The sequence below is a fragment of the Jaculus jaculus genome, chromosome 6 (genome assembly GCF_020740685.1).
Source record: "Jaculus jaculus isolate mJacJac1 chromosome 6, mJacJac1.mat.Y.cur, whole genome shotgun sequence".
NCBI classification, from domain to species: domain Eukaryota; kingdom Metazoa; phylum Chordata; class Mammalia; order Rodentia; family Dipodidae; genus Jaculus; species Jaculus jaculus.
In genome coordinates this window covers 65,889,038-65,901,312 of record NC_059107.1, presented here as the reverse complement: position 1 = coordinate 65,901,312, position 12,275 = coordinate 65,889,038, and the positions used below count along the sequence as shown (strand labels likewise).

The window sequence follows — 12,275 nt, the reverse complement described above, 5'->3', positions numbered from 1 at the left end:
GCCTGCGTATTGGCGCAGTCTTGTGACCTAAAGAATCGGGTCCTCATTTTTTTTCTAGGGGTCCTGCGCGACAAGCACTTCCGGGGTCAGAGGGTACGCGGGGTTGAAAGCGGGCTTCCCGCCCCGCCCAGACCGCCGAGGCTGCCGCCGGAGTCGCCACCGCCGCGCCCTCGCCCACCCGCCCGTCCGCCGCTCCCGGCCCCGCTCGCCCCCGCCGCCGCCGCCGCCCGTCCTGCGACGCCGCCGCGGCCTCCCGCCCGCGCCCACCCGCTCCCGTGGCCCCCGCTTGCCTCGCGCCGGCAGTTTCGGGCCTACTCCCCTCCCCCGCCAGCCGCCCTAGACTTGACCACGTAACGAGCCCAACTCCCGAACGCCGCTCGCCATGGACGCCGGTGTGACCGAAAGCGGACTAAATGTGACTCTCACCATTCGGCTGCTGATGCACGGAAAGGAAGTGGGCAGCATCATCGGGAAGAAAGGGGAGTCGGTGAAGAGGATCCGCGAGGAGAGTGGCGCGCGGATCAACATCTCGGAGGGGAACTGCCCGGAGCGAATCATCACGCTGACCGGGCCCACCAATGCCATCTTCAAGGCCTTCGCCATGATTATCGACAAGCTGGAGGAGGACATCAACAGCTCCATGACCAACAGCACGGCGGCCAGCCGGCCTCCCGTCACCCTGCGGCTGGTGGTGCCCGCCACCCAGTGCGGTTCCCTGATCGGGAAGGGCGGCTGCAAGATCAAGGAGATCCGCGAGAGCACGGGGGCCCAGGTCCAGGTGGCTGGGGATATGCTGCCCAACTCCACCGAGCGGGCCATCACCATTGCCGGCGTGCCGCAGTCGGTCACCGAGTGTGTCAAGCAGATCTGCCTGGTCATGCTGGAGACGCTGTCCCAGTCTCCGCAGGGGAGAGTCATGACCATTCCGTACCAGCCCATGCCGGCCAGCTCGCCCGTCATCTGCGCGGGCGGCCAAGACCGCTGCAGCGATGCGGCGGGCTATCCCCACGCCACCCACGACCTGGAGGGACCACCTCTAGACGCCTACTCCATTCAAGGACAACACACCATTTCTCCGCTCGATCTGGCCAAGCTGAACCAGGTGGCAAGACAACAGTCTCACTTTGCCATGATGCACGGCGGGACGGGATTCGCCGGAATTGACTCCAGCTCTCCAGAGGTGAAAGGCTATTGGGCAAGTTTGGATGCGTCTACTCAAACCACCCATGAACTCACCATTCCAAATAACTTAATCGGCTGCATAATCGGGCGCCAGGGCGCCAACATCAATGAGATCCGCCAGATGTCCGGGGCCCAGATCAAAATCGCCAACCCGGTGGAGGGTTCTTCTGGAAGGCAGGTCACTATCACTGGCTCGGCTGCCAGTATTAGTCTGGCCCAGTATCTAATTAATGCCAGGCTTTCTTCTGAGAAGGGCATGGGGTGCAGCTAGAACAGTGTAGATTCACTCATAACCCCCTTCTGCTGTTTTCCCATGATCCAACTGTGTAATTTCTGGTCAGTGATTCCAGGTTTTAAGTAATTTGTAAGTGTTCAGTTTCTACACTTTATCATCTGCTAAGAATTTAAGAAAATCACATTCTCTGTTCAGCTGTTAATGCTGGGATCCATATTTAGTTTTATAAGCTTTTCCCTGTTTTTAGTTTTGTTTGGGTTTTTTGGCTCATGGATTTTATTTCTGTTTGTCGATAAGAAATGTAAGAGTGGAATGTTAATAAAATTTCAGTTTAGTTCTGTAATGTCAAGAATTTAAGAATTAAAAATGGATTGGTTAAAAAATGCTTCATGTTTGAAAAGTGGGAATTACTATCTTAAACTCTTTGCTTCTTCCCCCACCCCCCACATACACACACACACTTAGTGTTACAAGGCTACAGGGAGAAGGGTGGGCTGGGCATTGGTGGTGGTGGTCTTGGAGCTTTCCTCGCCTTATCGGTAAGATTCCATTTCCTCTGCCCCAACAAAGGAACAAGCTTGTTGGGCCTGCATTGGGATGTTTATAGAGAATTCTTGGGAATTTCTGTGGTGGAAAACAAGGTTTTCTCTGGTAGAAAAGGTGCCCATTTCGTGAGTGGAGAGCTAGCTCCCTCCATCCCACCGGAAAACTTAGCCAGGAACAATAAAATATTCTGAGATGGGAGGGGCTTGGGGAAAAGGGAGGGAGGAGGGCAACAGCTGCAGGGTGGGGGGATCTGAATGGGACCCACAGATCCCGGGAAATGGCCAGCATACACCTGTGGCAATTAGCCTGTTAGGCCGTACCACACCTGTCAAGTGATGTGTCCAGAAACAAAAGAGGCCAAGTTTCTGGTTTTCTCAGCTATGTGCAGTTTAAAGATTTAAGACACGGAAATAGTGCTGCCTAGGTGAGACAGTCCCTTGACCACAACCTAAATAAGGATGGGCCAGGGTGTTAATTGCAGATTCCTGAGGTCCTCTAAAGCAAGTCTTTTCGAGGTACGCTCTCTAGCCCTGGCTTACCTGCAATTCACTCTGGTTCCAGGTCAGTCTCGAACTAAATGACTCAAGGATCCCCCTACTTCTGCCTCCTAAGTGCTGGAATATAAGGTGTGTACCACCACACCCAGCGGGGGTTGGGGGCATTTTTAATAACCCAAAAAGTCTTTGAGTGCCTCTATTTTCTCTTAAGTGGATGAGGTCGTGAATGAACGGTAGTGGAGACTGGGCCGGGCTTGAGGACCAAGGGTAAAGTGTCTCAAAGGCTGCACTAGAAACCAACAGTAAAACTATCAATTAGATGCCAAAGTGGGCAGTGCAAACTCCAGCAAAGAAATTCCTCTGGGAGGGGATTGTCCACAACAAATGTTTCATGAAACTGCTCTGAGGAAAGCTCCTTCCTGGAGTAGAGACCTGGGTCTGCGAGCCCCCCTGCAGGTAAGACTGCCAGACAGGTCACAGGCACTGTCACATGCACTCTAAGGGGAGACCGGCAATCCCTGAAAGCATAGCTCTAAAGTGGGCCTACTTTCATACTTGATCCTGCCACTGCAGGCCTTGGGCAAGTCACTGTTTATGAAATGAAGATGTCAAAAATACACAACTAAAAAAAAAAAAATACACCTGGGTTTGACACAATGAGCATGTATGTAAAACAACGGTGTTCCAAACACAGACAACACAAAAGGCCTGTGTCTGGAGCTAGGGGTTGTCTAGATGGGCAGAAAAGACATAAAGGTTGGGAACATAATATTGTGTATTAAACACTGAGCTGAGAGACCTAAGAGTGGGGTAGGAGTCAGCTAGTGAAGACTTGGAAGTGGGAACAGTGTCTTCTGGAAACAGCACTAATCAGATCAAGTGAATAATAAACGACCTTTCAAACACCAAGCCAAGCAAGTGGAAGCCGAAGACTTGTAAGGAGGAGCAATGCATCCAGACATGGTAATGACCCATATGCATGTTGAAGGTAAATCAGCTACACGAAAACCAGTAAATAATGGGAAAGGCTTAACAATTTAAGGTGTCACCTTTGGCTAAGGGACCTATTAGTCTTGTGCACTGTTGTTTCTTGATGTTTCTTCATGAGCCCCTCAATACAGCAAGGGCTCAAAAAGCATCCCTAGCTTAGTGGCAGTGTCTAGTACCGGTCAAGACTATATTCAATCCCCAGCACCATGTGAATAAAAAGGAAGAGGGTGCCGGCCATGGTGGCTCACACCGTTAATCCCAGCACTCAGGAGGCAGAGGTAGGTGGATCCCTGTGAGTTCAAGACCACCTTGAGACTAGAGTGAATTCCAGGTCAGCCTGGGCTAGAGAAGACCCGACCTTGAACAAAAAAAAAAAAAAAAAGAGGGTTTGATTCCCCAGGACCCACATAAACCAGATGCAGAAAGTGTAGCCCATGCAGCTGGAGACCCTGGCATACCCAGTCTCTCCTCTCTTCCCCGCCCCTCCCCTCCCTTCCTCTCCCCTTCTTTCCCCTCCCCTTCTCTCCCCTCTATATATAATAAGTTAAAAAATAATAATAAAAGAAGAGGGTCCGGGAGTGGTAGCACACACCTTTAATCCCAGTACTATCCCTATCTCAAAGGAAGAAGCCCCCGCACCCTTCCCGAAAAAAAAAAAAAGAGTAAGTCAACATTTAGTAGCACATACTAGCACACACCTAAGGACCTAAAGGTCGTCATCAGCTGTATGTCAAGTTTCAAGTCAACCAGGACTGCATGAGGCTGTCCCAAAACTCCAAGAAATAAACTGGGCATGGTGACGCACACCTTTAATCCCAGCACTTAACCCATGCCTGTAGTCCCAGCTACACTGAAAGCTGAAGCAGGAGGATTTCCAGGAGTTCTGGGCTGTAGTGCGCTGTGCGATCGGGTCTCGGCACTGATATGGTGACCTCCCAGGAACAGGGGACCACCAGGTCACTTAAGGAGGGGTGACCAGCCCAGGTTGTAAACATGGATGTCAAAACTCCCGTGCTGATCAGTAGTGGAATGGCCCTGCGAGTGGCCACTGCACTCCAGCCTGGACAACATGGCGAGACCCCTCCCCCGCACACCCGCGCCCGAATTTCCAAAAAAGAAAAGAGAAGAAAAAAAGAAAAGAAAAGAAAGATGGGCTGGAAATGTGACTGTAGAGTGCTTTCCCTAGCATGCATGAAGCTCTGAATTGAATCCCTAACACCACATAAATCAGGCATGGTAGTAAACACCTATAATCCCAGTACTGGGGAAATAGAGGCAGGAGGATCCGAAATTCAAGGTCATCCTCCTTTTAAAAATGAGTGCAACGCCGGGCGTGGTGGCGCACGCCTGTAATTCCAGCACTCGGGAGGCAGACGTAGGAGGATTGCTGTGAGTTCGAGGCCACCCTGAGACTACAGAGTGAATTCCAGGTCAGCCTGGGATACAGTGAGACCCTACCTCAGAAAACCAAAAAATAAATAAATAAATAAAAATGAGTACAAGGACAACCTGGGATATTTGTGACCCTGTGTTGAGACAGATCTGAGATGGAACAGACTATCATACCAGAAACCTTCCACTACCAAGTCCCCTGGTCACTTTGTCTGGCTACCTGATGGACTGATGATGCACTTTGATGCTGCCTGGAACTCATTCTGTAGCCCAGGGTGGTCTCTAACCAGTGATCCTCCTAGTTCAGCCTCCAGAGTGCTCATATTAAAGGCATGTACCCGGTTTTTTGAGGGACTTCTTTAATATTTTTATTTATTCATTTTCAAGAACAGAGTGAATGACTCCAGATACATGCACCACTTTGTGCATGGAACCCAGGCCGGCAGGCTTTGCAAGCAAGCGCTATTAACCACTGAGTCATCTTCCCAGCCCTCTGAGGAACTTCTTAAAATTCAGAGGTACAGAAAGGATGAACACAAGTTGAAGGTTGGGGAGGGAGAGTGTTTTTCTGTTGTTGCTGCTGTTATTTGGTTGGTTGGTTGGGCTTTTTGTTTGTTTGATTTTGGAGGTAGCATCTCAGCATCCCTAGCTCAGGCTGACCTGGAATTCACTATGTAGTCTTAGGGTGGCCTTGACCTCAAGATTATGGTGATCTTCCTACCTCTGCCTCCCAAGTGCTGGGATTAAAGGTGTGTGCTACCACACCTGGTTTGCTTCTTCTTTTTTTTTTAACCTTTTTGTTTGTTTGTTTGTTTGTTTCAAAGCAGGGTCTCTCTCTCTAACCCAGGCTAACCTGTAATTCTCTATGTAGTCTCAGGCTGACCTCAAACTCAGGGCAATTCTCCTCCTACCTCTGGCTCCTGAGTGCTGGGATTAAAGGTGTGCGCCATCACACCAGGCTTCTTTTTACTTTCTTTCTTTTCTTTTTTCTTTTTTTTTTTTTTCCCCCCCACAGTAGGGTTTCACTCTAGCTCAGGCTGACTTGGAATTCATTATGTAGACTCAGGGTGGCCTCAAACTCATGGCAATCCTCCTACCTCTGCCTCCCAAGTGTTGTGACTAAAGGCATGCGCCACCATGCCCGGCTTCTTTTTACTTTTTTTTTCCTAATGTATTTTTTTTTAACGGCTAAACCATCTCTCCAGTCCCTTGAGTCATTTTCTTAAGTGGTAAATTGTCCATGCTTCTGTAAATAAAACTCCACCCATACTCATTCAAGTAACCCTAATTAAACTAGGTAGGTCACAAATAAATAACATGTAAGTAGGGATTAGTTGGGGAGAAGGGATTCACAGAGAAGGGGATAAATATGATCAAAATACATTAAATACAGACATGAAATTATAAAAAATATATTAATTACAAAAAAAGTTAAAGGTCATCCTTTGCTCCATAGTGAATTTGAGGCTAGCCTGGACTGTATGAGACCTTGCCTCAAAAAAAAAATTGTTTTGGAGAGATGGATCAGCAGCTAAAGGAGCTTGCTTGCAAAGCCTGATGACCCAGGGCTCAGTTCCCCAGTACCCATGTAAAGCCAGATGCACAAAGTGGCCCACGTATCTGGAGCAGCAAGAGGCTCTGGTGCACCCATCATGTGCACCTGGCTTTACATGAGTACTGGTGAATCAAAACTGGGGTCTTAGGCCTTGGGCAAGTACCCCAACTGCTAAGGAACCTTACCAGCCCCAGTGTTGTAGGGTTTTTTGTTTGTTTGTTTGTTCATTTTTTTGAGGTAAAGTCTCACCCTAGCTCAAATTGATCTGGAACTCACTCTATAGTCCCAGGTTGACCTCAAGCTCATAGTGATCCTTCTACCTTTCCCTCCAGAGTGCTGGGATTAAAGGAGTGCACCATCATACCCAGCCTACAATTCTTTTCTTTTCTTTCTTTCTTTCTTTCTTTCTTTCTTTCTTCCTTTTTTTTTTTTGGTTAGTTTGTTTGTTTTGGTTTGGTTTTGGAGGTAGTGTCTGGCTGTAGCTCAGGCTGACCTGGAATTCAGTATGTAGTCTCAGGGTGGCCTTGAACTCACCATGATCCTCCTCCTTCTTCCTCCTGCGTGCTGGGATTAAAGGTGTGCGCCTCCAGGACCAGCTCCCTGTCAGTTTTCTACTGGTTGCAGATAAACACAATACCTTGCACTAGGTATTTAGACTAGGAATATTAAGCTGTGGTCTTCAGAATTCATAAATTATCTATGGTGAACAGTGGTTATAAGAATTATGCTGGGCATGGTGGCACACGCCTTTAATCCCAGCACTTGGGAGGCAGAGGTAGGAGGATCACCATGAGTTCAATGCCATTCTGAGACTACATAGTGAATTCCAGGTCAGCTTGAGCTAGAGTGAGACCCTATCTTGAAGCACCAAAAATAACAACAACAACAATAATAATAATAATAATTGTATAAATCTGGGGCTGATGAGTTTGGGCTGGTGAGATAGCTCAGCAGTTAAAGGCACTTTCTTGCAAAGTCTGAAGTTATGGTTTCAATTTTTTTTTTTTTAAATGAGGTTGGGTCTTGCTCTAGCCCAAGTAAACCTGGAATTCACTATGTAGTCTCATGATGGCATTGAACTCACATCAATCCTCCTACCTTGGCCTCCTGAGTCCTGGGATTAAAGGCATGAACCACCATTCCTTAAAATATATTTTTTATTTTATGGGTTTTTTTATTTTATGCTATTTTAAGAGAGAGAGAGAGAATGGGCATGCCAGGACCTCTAGCTACTGCAAACTCCAGGTGCATGTGCCACCCAGTATATCTGATTTATGTGGGTATTGGGGAGTCAAACCTGGGTCCTCAGGCTTCACAGGCAAATGCCTTAACTGCTAAGCCTATGGCTAGAGTGAGACCTTACTTTGAAAAACCAAAACTCACACAAATCTATATTTTACAATATACAGCATTGGCTGGGGCTATAAGTTTTTAATATTTTATTTATTTATTTATTTAAGAGACGGAATGAGCGCACCAGGGCCTCTAGCCACTGCAAACAAACTCCAGACACATGCGACACCTTGTACATCTGACTTACATGGCAGCTAAGCCATCTCTCCAGCCCCTGGGACTATATTTGTAAACAGTGAAGCAACAGTTTTGCAGAAAAGAAACAAATAAAATATGCAACTGGAGCCAGGTGTGGCAGTGCACGCTTTTGATCCTAGCACTTAGGAGGCAGATGTAGGAGGATCACCATGAGTTTGAGGCCACCCTGAGACTACATAGTTAATTTCAGGTCAGCCTGAGCTTGAGTGAGACCCTACCTCAAAAAAAAAAAAAAAAAAAAAGGAAAAAAAAATGCAACTGGGCTGGAGAGATGGCTCAGGGGTTAAAGGCACTTACTTGCTTGCAAAGCCTAATGGCCCGCGTTTGATTCCCCAGTACCCACATACAGCCAGATGCACAAAGTGGCACATACATCTGCAGTTCATTTACAGTGGCAAGAAGTCCTGAAGTGCCCATAGTCACTCTGTCTCTCTCTCACACTCTCTCATACACACACACACAAATCAATAAACCTATTTTAAAAATGCAACCTCCAGCTGGGCATGGTGGCACATGTCTGTAATCCTAGCACTTAATCCTAGCAGAGGTAGGAGGATCGCTGTGAGTTTGAGGTCACGTTGAGACTACAGGAGACTACAGAGTGAATTCCAGGTCAGCCTGGACTAGAGTAAGCCCCTACCTCAAAGAACCAAAATAAATTAAATCTGACTACATCTTTCTTCTATTAAAGTAAGTCTCATCCCCACTTCACCTATGCCCACAAAAGAAAATCCATCAAGGCTAGCCTAGGTTAAGAAGAGGGCTGGAGAGATTGGTTAGTGGTTAAGGTACTTGCTTGAAAAGCCTAGTGCCCCGGGTTCAATTACCTAGTACCCACGTAAAGCCAAATGCACAAAGTGGTGCATGCATCTGGAGTTCCTTACAGCAGCCAGAATTTCTGGTGTACCCATTTCTTCTCTTCTCTCTCTCTCCCTCCCTCCCTTGCAAATAAATAAATAAACATATTTTTAAAGAGCCAGGTGTGTGGTGGTGCACGCCTTTAATCCCAGCACTCAGGAGGCAGAGGTAGGAGAATTGCCATGAGTTCAAGGCCAGCCTGAGCCTACATAGAGAATTCCAGGTCAGCCTGAATGGGAGCAAGACCCTACCTTGAAAAACAAAAACAAGAGCTGGAGGGATGGCTTAGTGGTTAAGGCATTTGCCTGCAAACCCAAAGGACCCAGGTTCAATTCCTCAGAACCCATGTTAGCCAGATGCACAAGGAGGCACATATGTCTGGAGTTCGTTTGCAGTGGCTGGAGGCCCTGGCATGCCCATTCTCTCTCTTTCTCTCTCCCTTTTTGTCTGTCAAATAAATAAATATATAAAATATATTAAAAAAAATGCAAAACCACAGCCAAATGCTTAGCTGAAGCTCATTACTGTCAGCTTTTTTTGTTAACTTCACTCCTTTTTCCAGTGCTGACAGAAGCCCGTGTCAGGGTCAGCCTTGTGGCAGAGGCAGCATAGGATGAGTGCCCACAAAGGCAGTATTATTTTCCAAATCAGACAGAGAACAGTGGATGTTATTGCTTCCAGACTTTTCAGATAGAGGACTGAGTCCCAGAAAGTTGGACTAACCTGCAAGGTCACCTGGAGTGGCTGCCAGAGCAGGCCCTCAGGTCTCAGCAAGGCATGACTCTCCTTGAAACTGTTGATGCTCAGGAGTTGGAGCCTTAGAACCCCAGGCAGATGTCGAAGAAGCAAACAATGATGAAGAACAGAATGACAGGGAACTGCAGCAGGCTAGGGGGACAGACAGAGGCACTATAGCTCTTGACAGTGAGCTGGTGGGGACAAACCTGAAGAAGAACATAGGTAGGGGAGAGGAACCTGAGTCTTCTTTTCCTCTTCTTTTAAAAAAATATTTTATTTTTATTTATTTATTTGAAAGAGAGTGAGAGAGAGGAAGAGGGAGAGAATGGGAGAATCAGGGCTTCCAGCTACTGCAAACAACTCCAGATACATGCATCCCCCTTGTGCATCTGGCTTATGTGGGCCCAGGGGAATTGAACATAGGTCCTTTGGCCATTAAGCCATCTCTCCAACCTGACTTTTTTTTTTTTTTTTTTTTTTGAGGTAGAGTCTTGCTCTAAGCTGACCTGAAATTCTCTATGTAGTCTCAGGCTGGCCTTGAACTCATGGCAATCCTCCTGCTTCTGCCTCCTGAATACTGGGATTAAAGCATGTGCCACCACACCTGGCTTGGTTTTAGCTTTTTGTTTGGGGCAGGAGGTGGTTCAAGGTAGAATCTTGCTCTAGCCTAGCCCAGGCTAACCTAGAATTCACTATATAGTCTCAGACTGGCCTTGAACTCACAAGACTACCTACCTCTCCTCCTGAGTGTGGTTTTAGTTTTTGAGGTAAGGTCTCATGTACCCCAAATTTGTCTTGAACTCCTATGTGTTGTAGTTATATAGGATACAGTGAGATAATGTTCTAGAATGTGGTCCTGGGACAAAGCCCCCAACCAAAAGCGGCTGATGGGAAGGAAGACAGGTTTTATTTTGGTTTACAGTCTTAAGGGCAAGCTTCATGTGGAAGGACAAAGCATGACATGAGCAGAGTCTGTATGTCACCTCCTTGCCACAACAGATGGAAAACAGCAGCAGGAAAATGAGCCAAGGTCTGCAAAGAGGAGCTTGCTATAACACCCCAAAGCCTGCCCCTAAAAACATACCTCCTCCAGCAAGGCTCCACCACCTAAACTGCCATCAGCTGGGGACAGAGCATTCAAAACACATGAACTTATGGAGGACATCTGATTCCCACAGCCTCACTATATGATCAAAGATGACCTGGAATTCCTGATCTTCCTGCCTCCATCTCCCAAGTGCTGGAATTACAGAAGAGTACTACCGTGCCCAGCATTTTGGGGCGATACTTCATAGGCACTTGATTGAGAGGAAGGAACCCCAGGGAGATTTTCTCTGACATTCTCTTGGTTGTGCCTTTCATTTTAGTAAAAGGCACAGGAAGAGGGACATGCTAGAGAAGGTCATCTGAGAAGAAGTTGGTTCCAAAAGAGATCCAGGGCCTTTCTTCCCTTTCACTTCTGCCCCAGCAGGAAGTTTCACTGGGAGGTCTCCACTTCCTGATGCAAGTGGACCTTGTGAAGAGACAGGATGAGTTTTCCTTTCAGTGACTGATTAGGCCTACAGACATCTGCCACTGAGCAGAGTGGGCACCTATACTTCAGTGATAGCAAAAACATCACCTGATTAATCACTCTAGTGGTGGGAAATACCAAAAATTGATGCTGTTTATTTATTTATAAGCAGATAGATATAGAAAGAAGAGAATGACACAACAGGGCCTCCAGCAACTGCAAACAAATTCCAGATTCATGCACCTCCCTGTGCATCTGGCTTTACGTAGGCACTGGGGAATTAAACCCAGGGCCTTTGGCTTTGAAGGCAAGCCCCTTAACTGCTGAGCTATCTCTCCAGCCCCAGATGCTTTTTTTTTTTTTTTTTGGTTGTTGTTTTGTTTTAAAATTTCTTAAATTTTTTTTTTTTGCATCCTAATCCTACGTTTATTCAACTGTTTGCTTACTCTACATGAAGTACAAACACAACTTCATCTAAAAGGCTACAAAGTTACAAAACTCAAATTTATAGTACTGACTGTACAATGAAAGAAAGCAATGTGCATGTTGCCAAGGTAACCTGCAAGGCCATCATGGACGGCAGGTGAAATGGCTACGGAATAGGTTATCTTGTGGTACTGGCTCACCAATTTCAAGGGGAAGGGAGACACAGGGCAGGGCTGTGTGCGTGAGGGCGTAGACAGACAGAACCATTTATGGGACCTTCCAAGGTTCAACCCCAGAGGTTGAAGAAAACTCAGCAGGGGCACAAGCAGGCCTAACGGAAGAGCAGCTTGGTCCCTTTCCTGCAGACGGTGCTTAGCAAGGGCTTGACCGGGTTGTCGGCGGAAAGACTGCTATCCTATGGAGGCTTGCTTAGCTCTGCCATTGAACAGACTCAGGGATCAGGATGGGAGAACTTTCTAGCCAGTGAACTATAGGGCACCTTTATGGGCACAGTCCTGAATCAAAAGTACTTCTGCAGCCAGAATCTACCCAGAGGAAAAGAGGCCTTTAAAGCCTCACAGGTGAGGGATCCGTCCCTACTGATCCACCTTTGGCCAGAGAAGGGACAAACTGGGATGGGTGGGACATAAGTTACGGGAGTGAGGGTCCACAGCCCTGTTTATCGAGAGGAGAGGAGCTGGATGGGCTCTTGTGGCTGCGGAGAGCAGAGAGCCGAGCGGGGCGCCCGCGCACAGCGCACCGGGGCCTGCGCCGCGGGGAGCGGGACCTTCT

The 12,275-nt window shown here is 47.5% G+C and overlaps 1 protein-coding gene across 1 annotated transcript; it reads left to right on the top strand.

The window, feature by feature from the left end:
- The first annotated feature begins 254 nt into the window (after positions 1-254).
- Pcbp1 (poly(rC) binding protein 1) lies at positions 255-1,802 on the top strand. Its single transcript, XM_004668319.3, has one exon. The coding sequence runs from the start codon at positions 383-385 to the stop codon at positions 1,451-1,453; it is 1,071 nt and encodes a 356-aa protein (XP_004668376.1). The 5' UTR covers positions 255-382; the 3' UTR covers positions 1,454-1,802.
- The last annotated feature ends 10,473 nt before the right edge of the window (positions 1,803-12,275 follow it).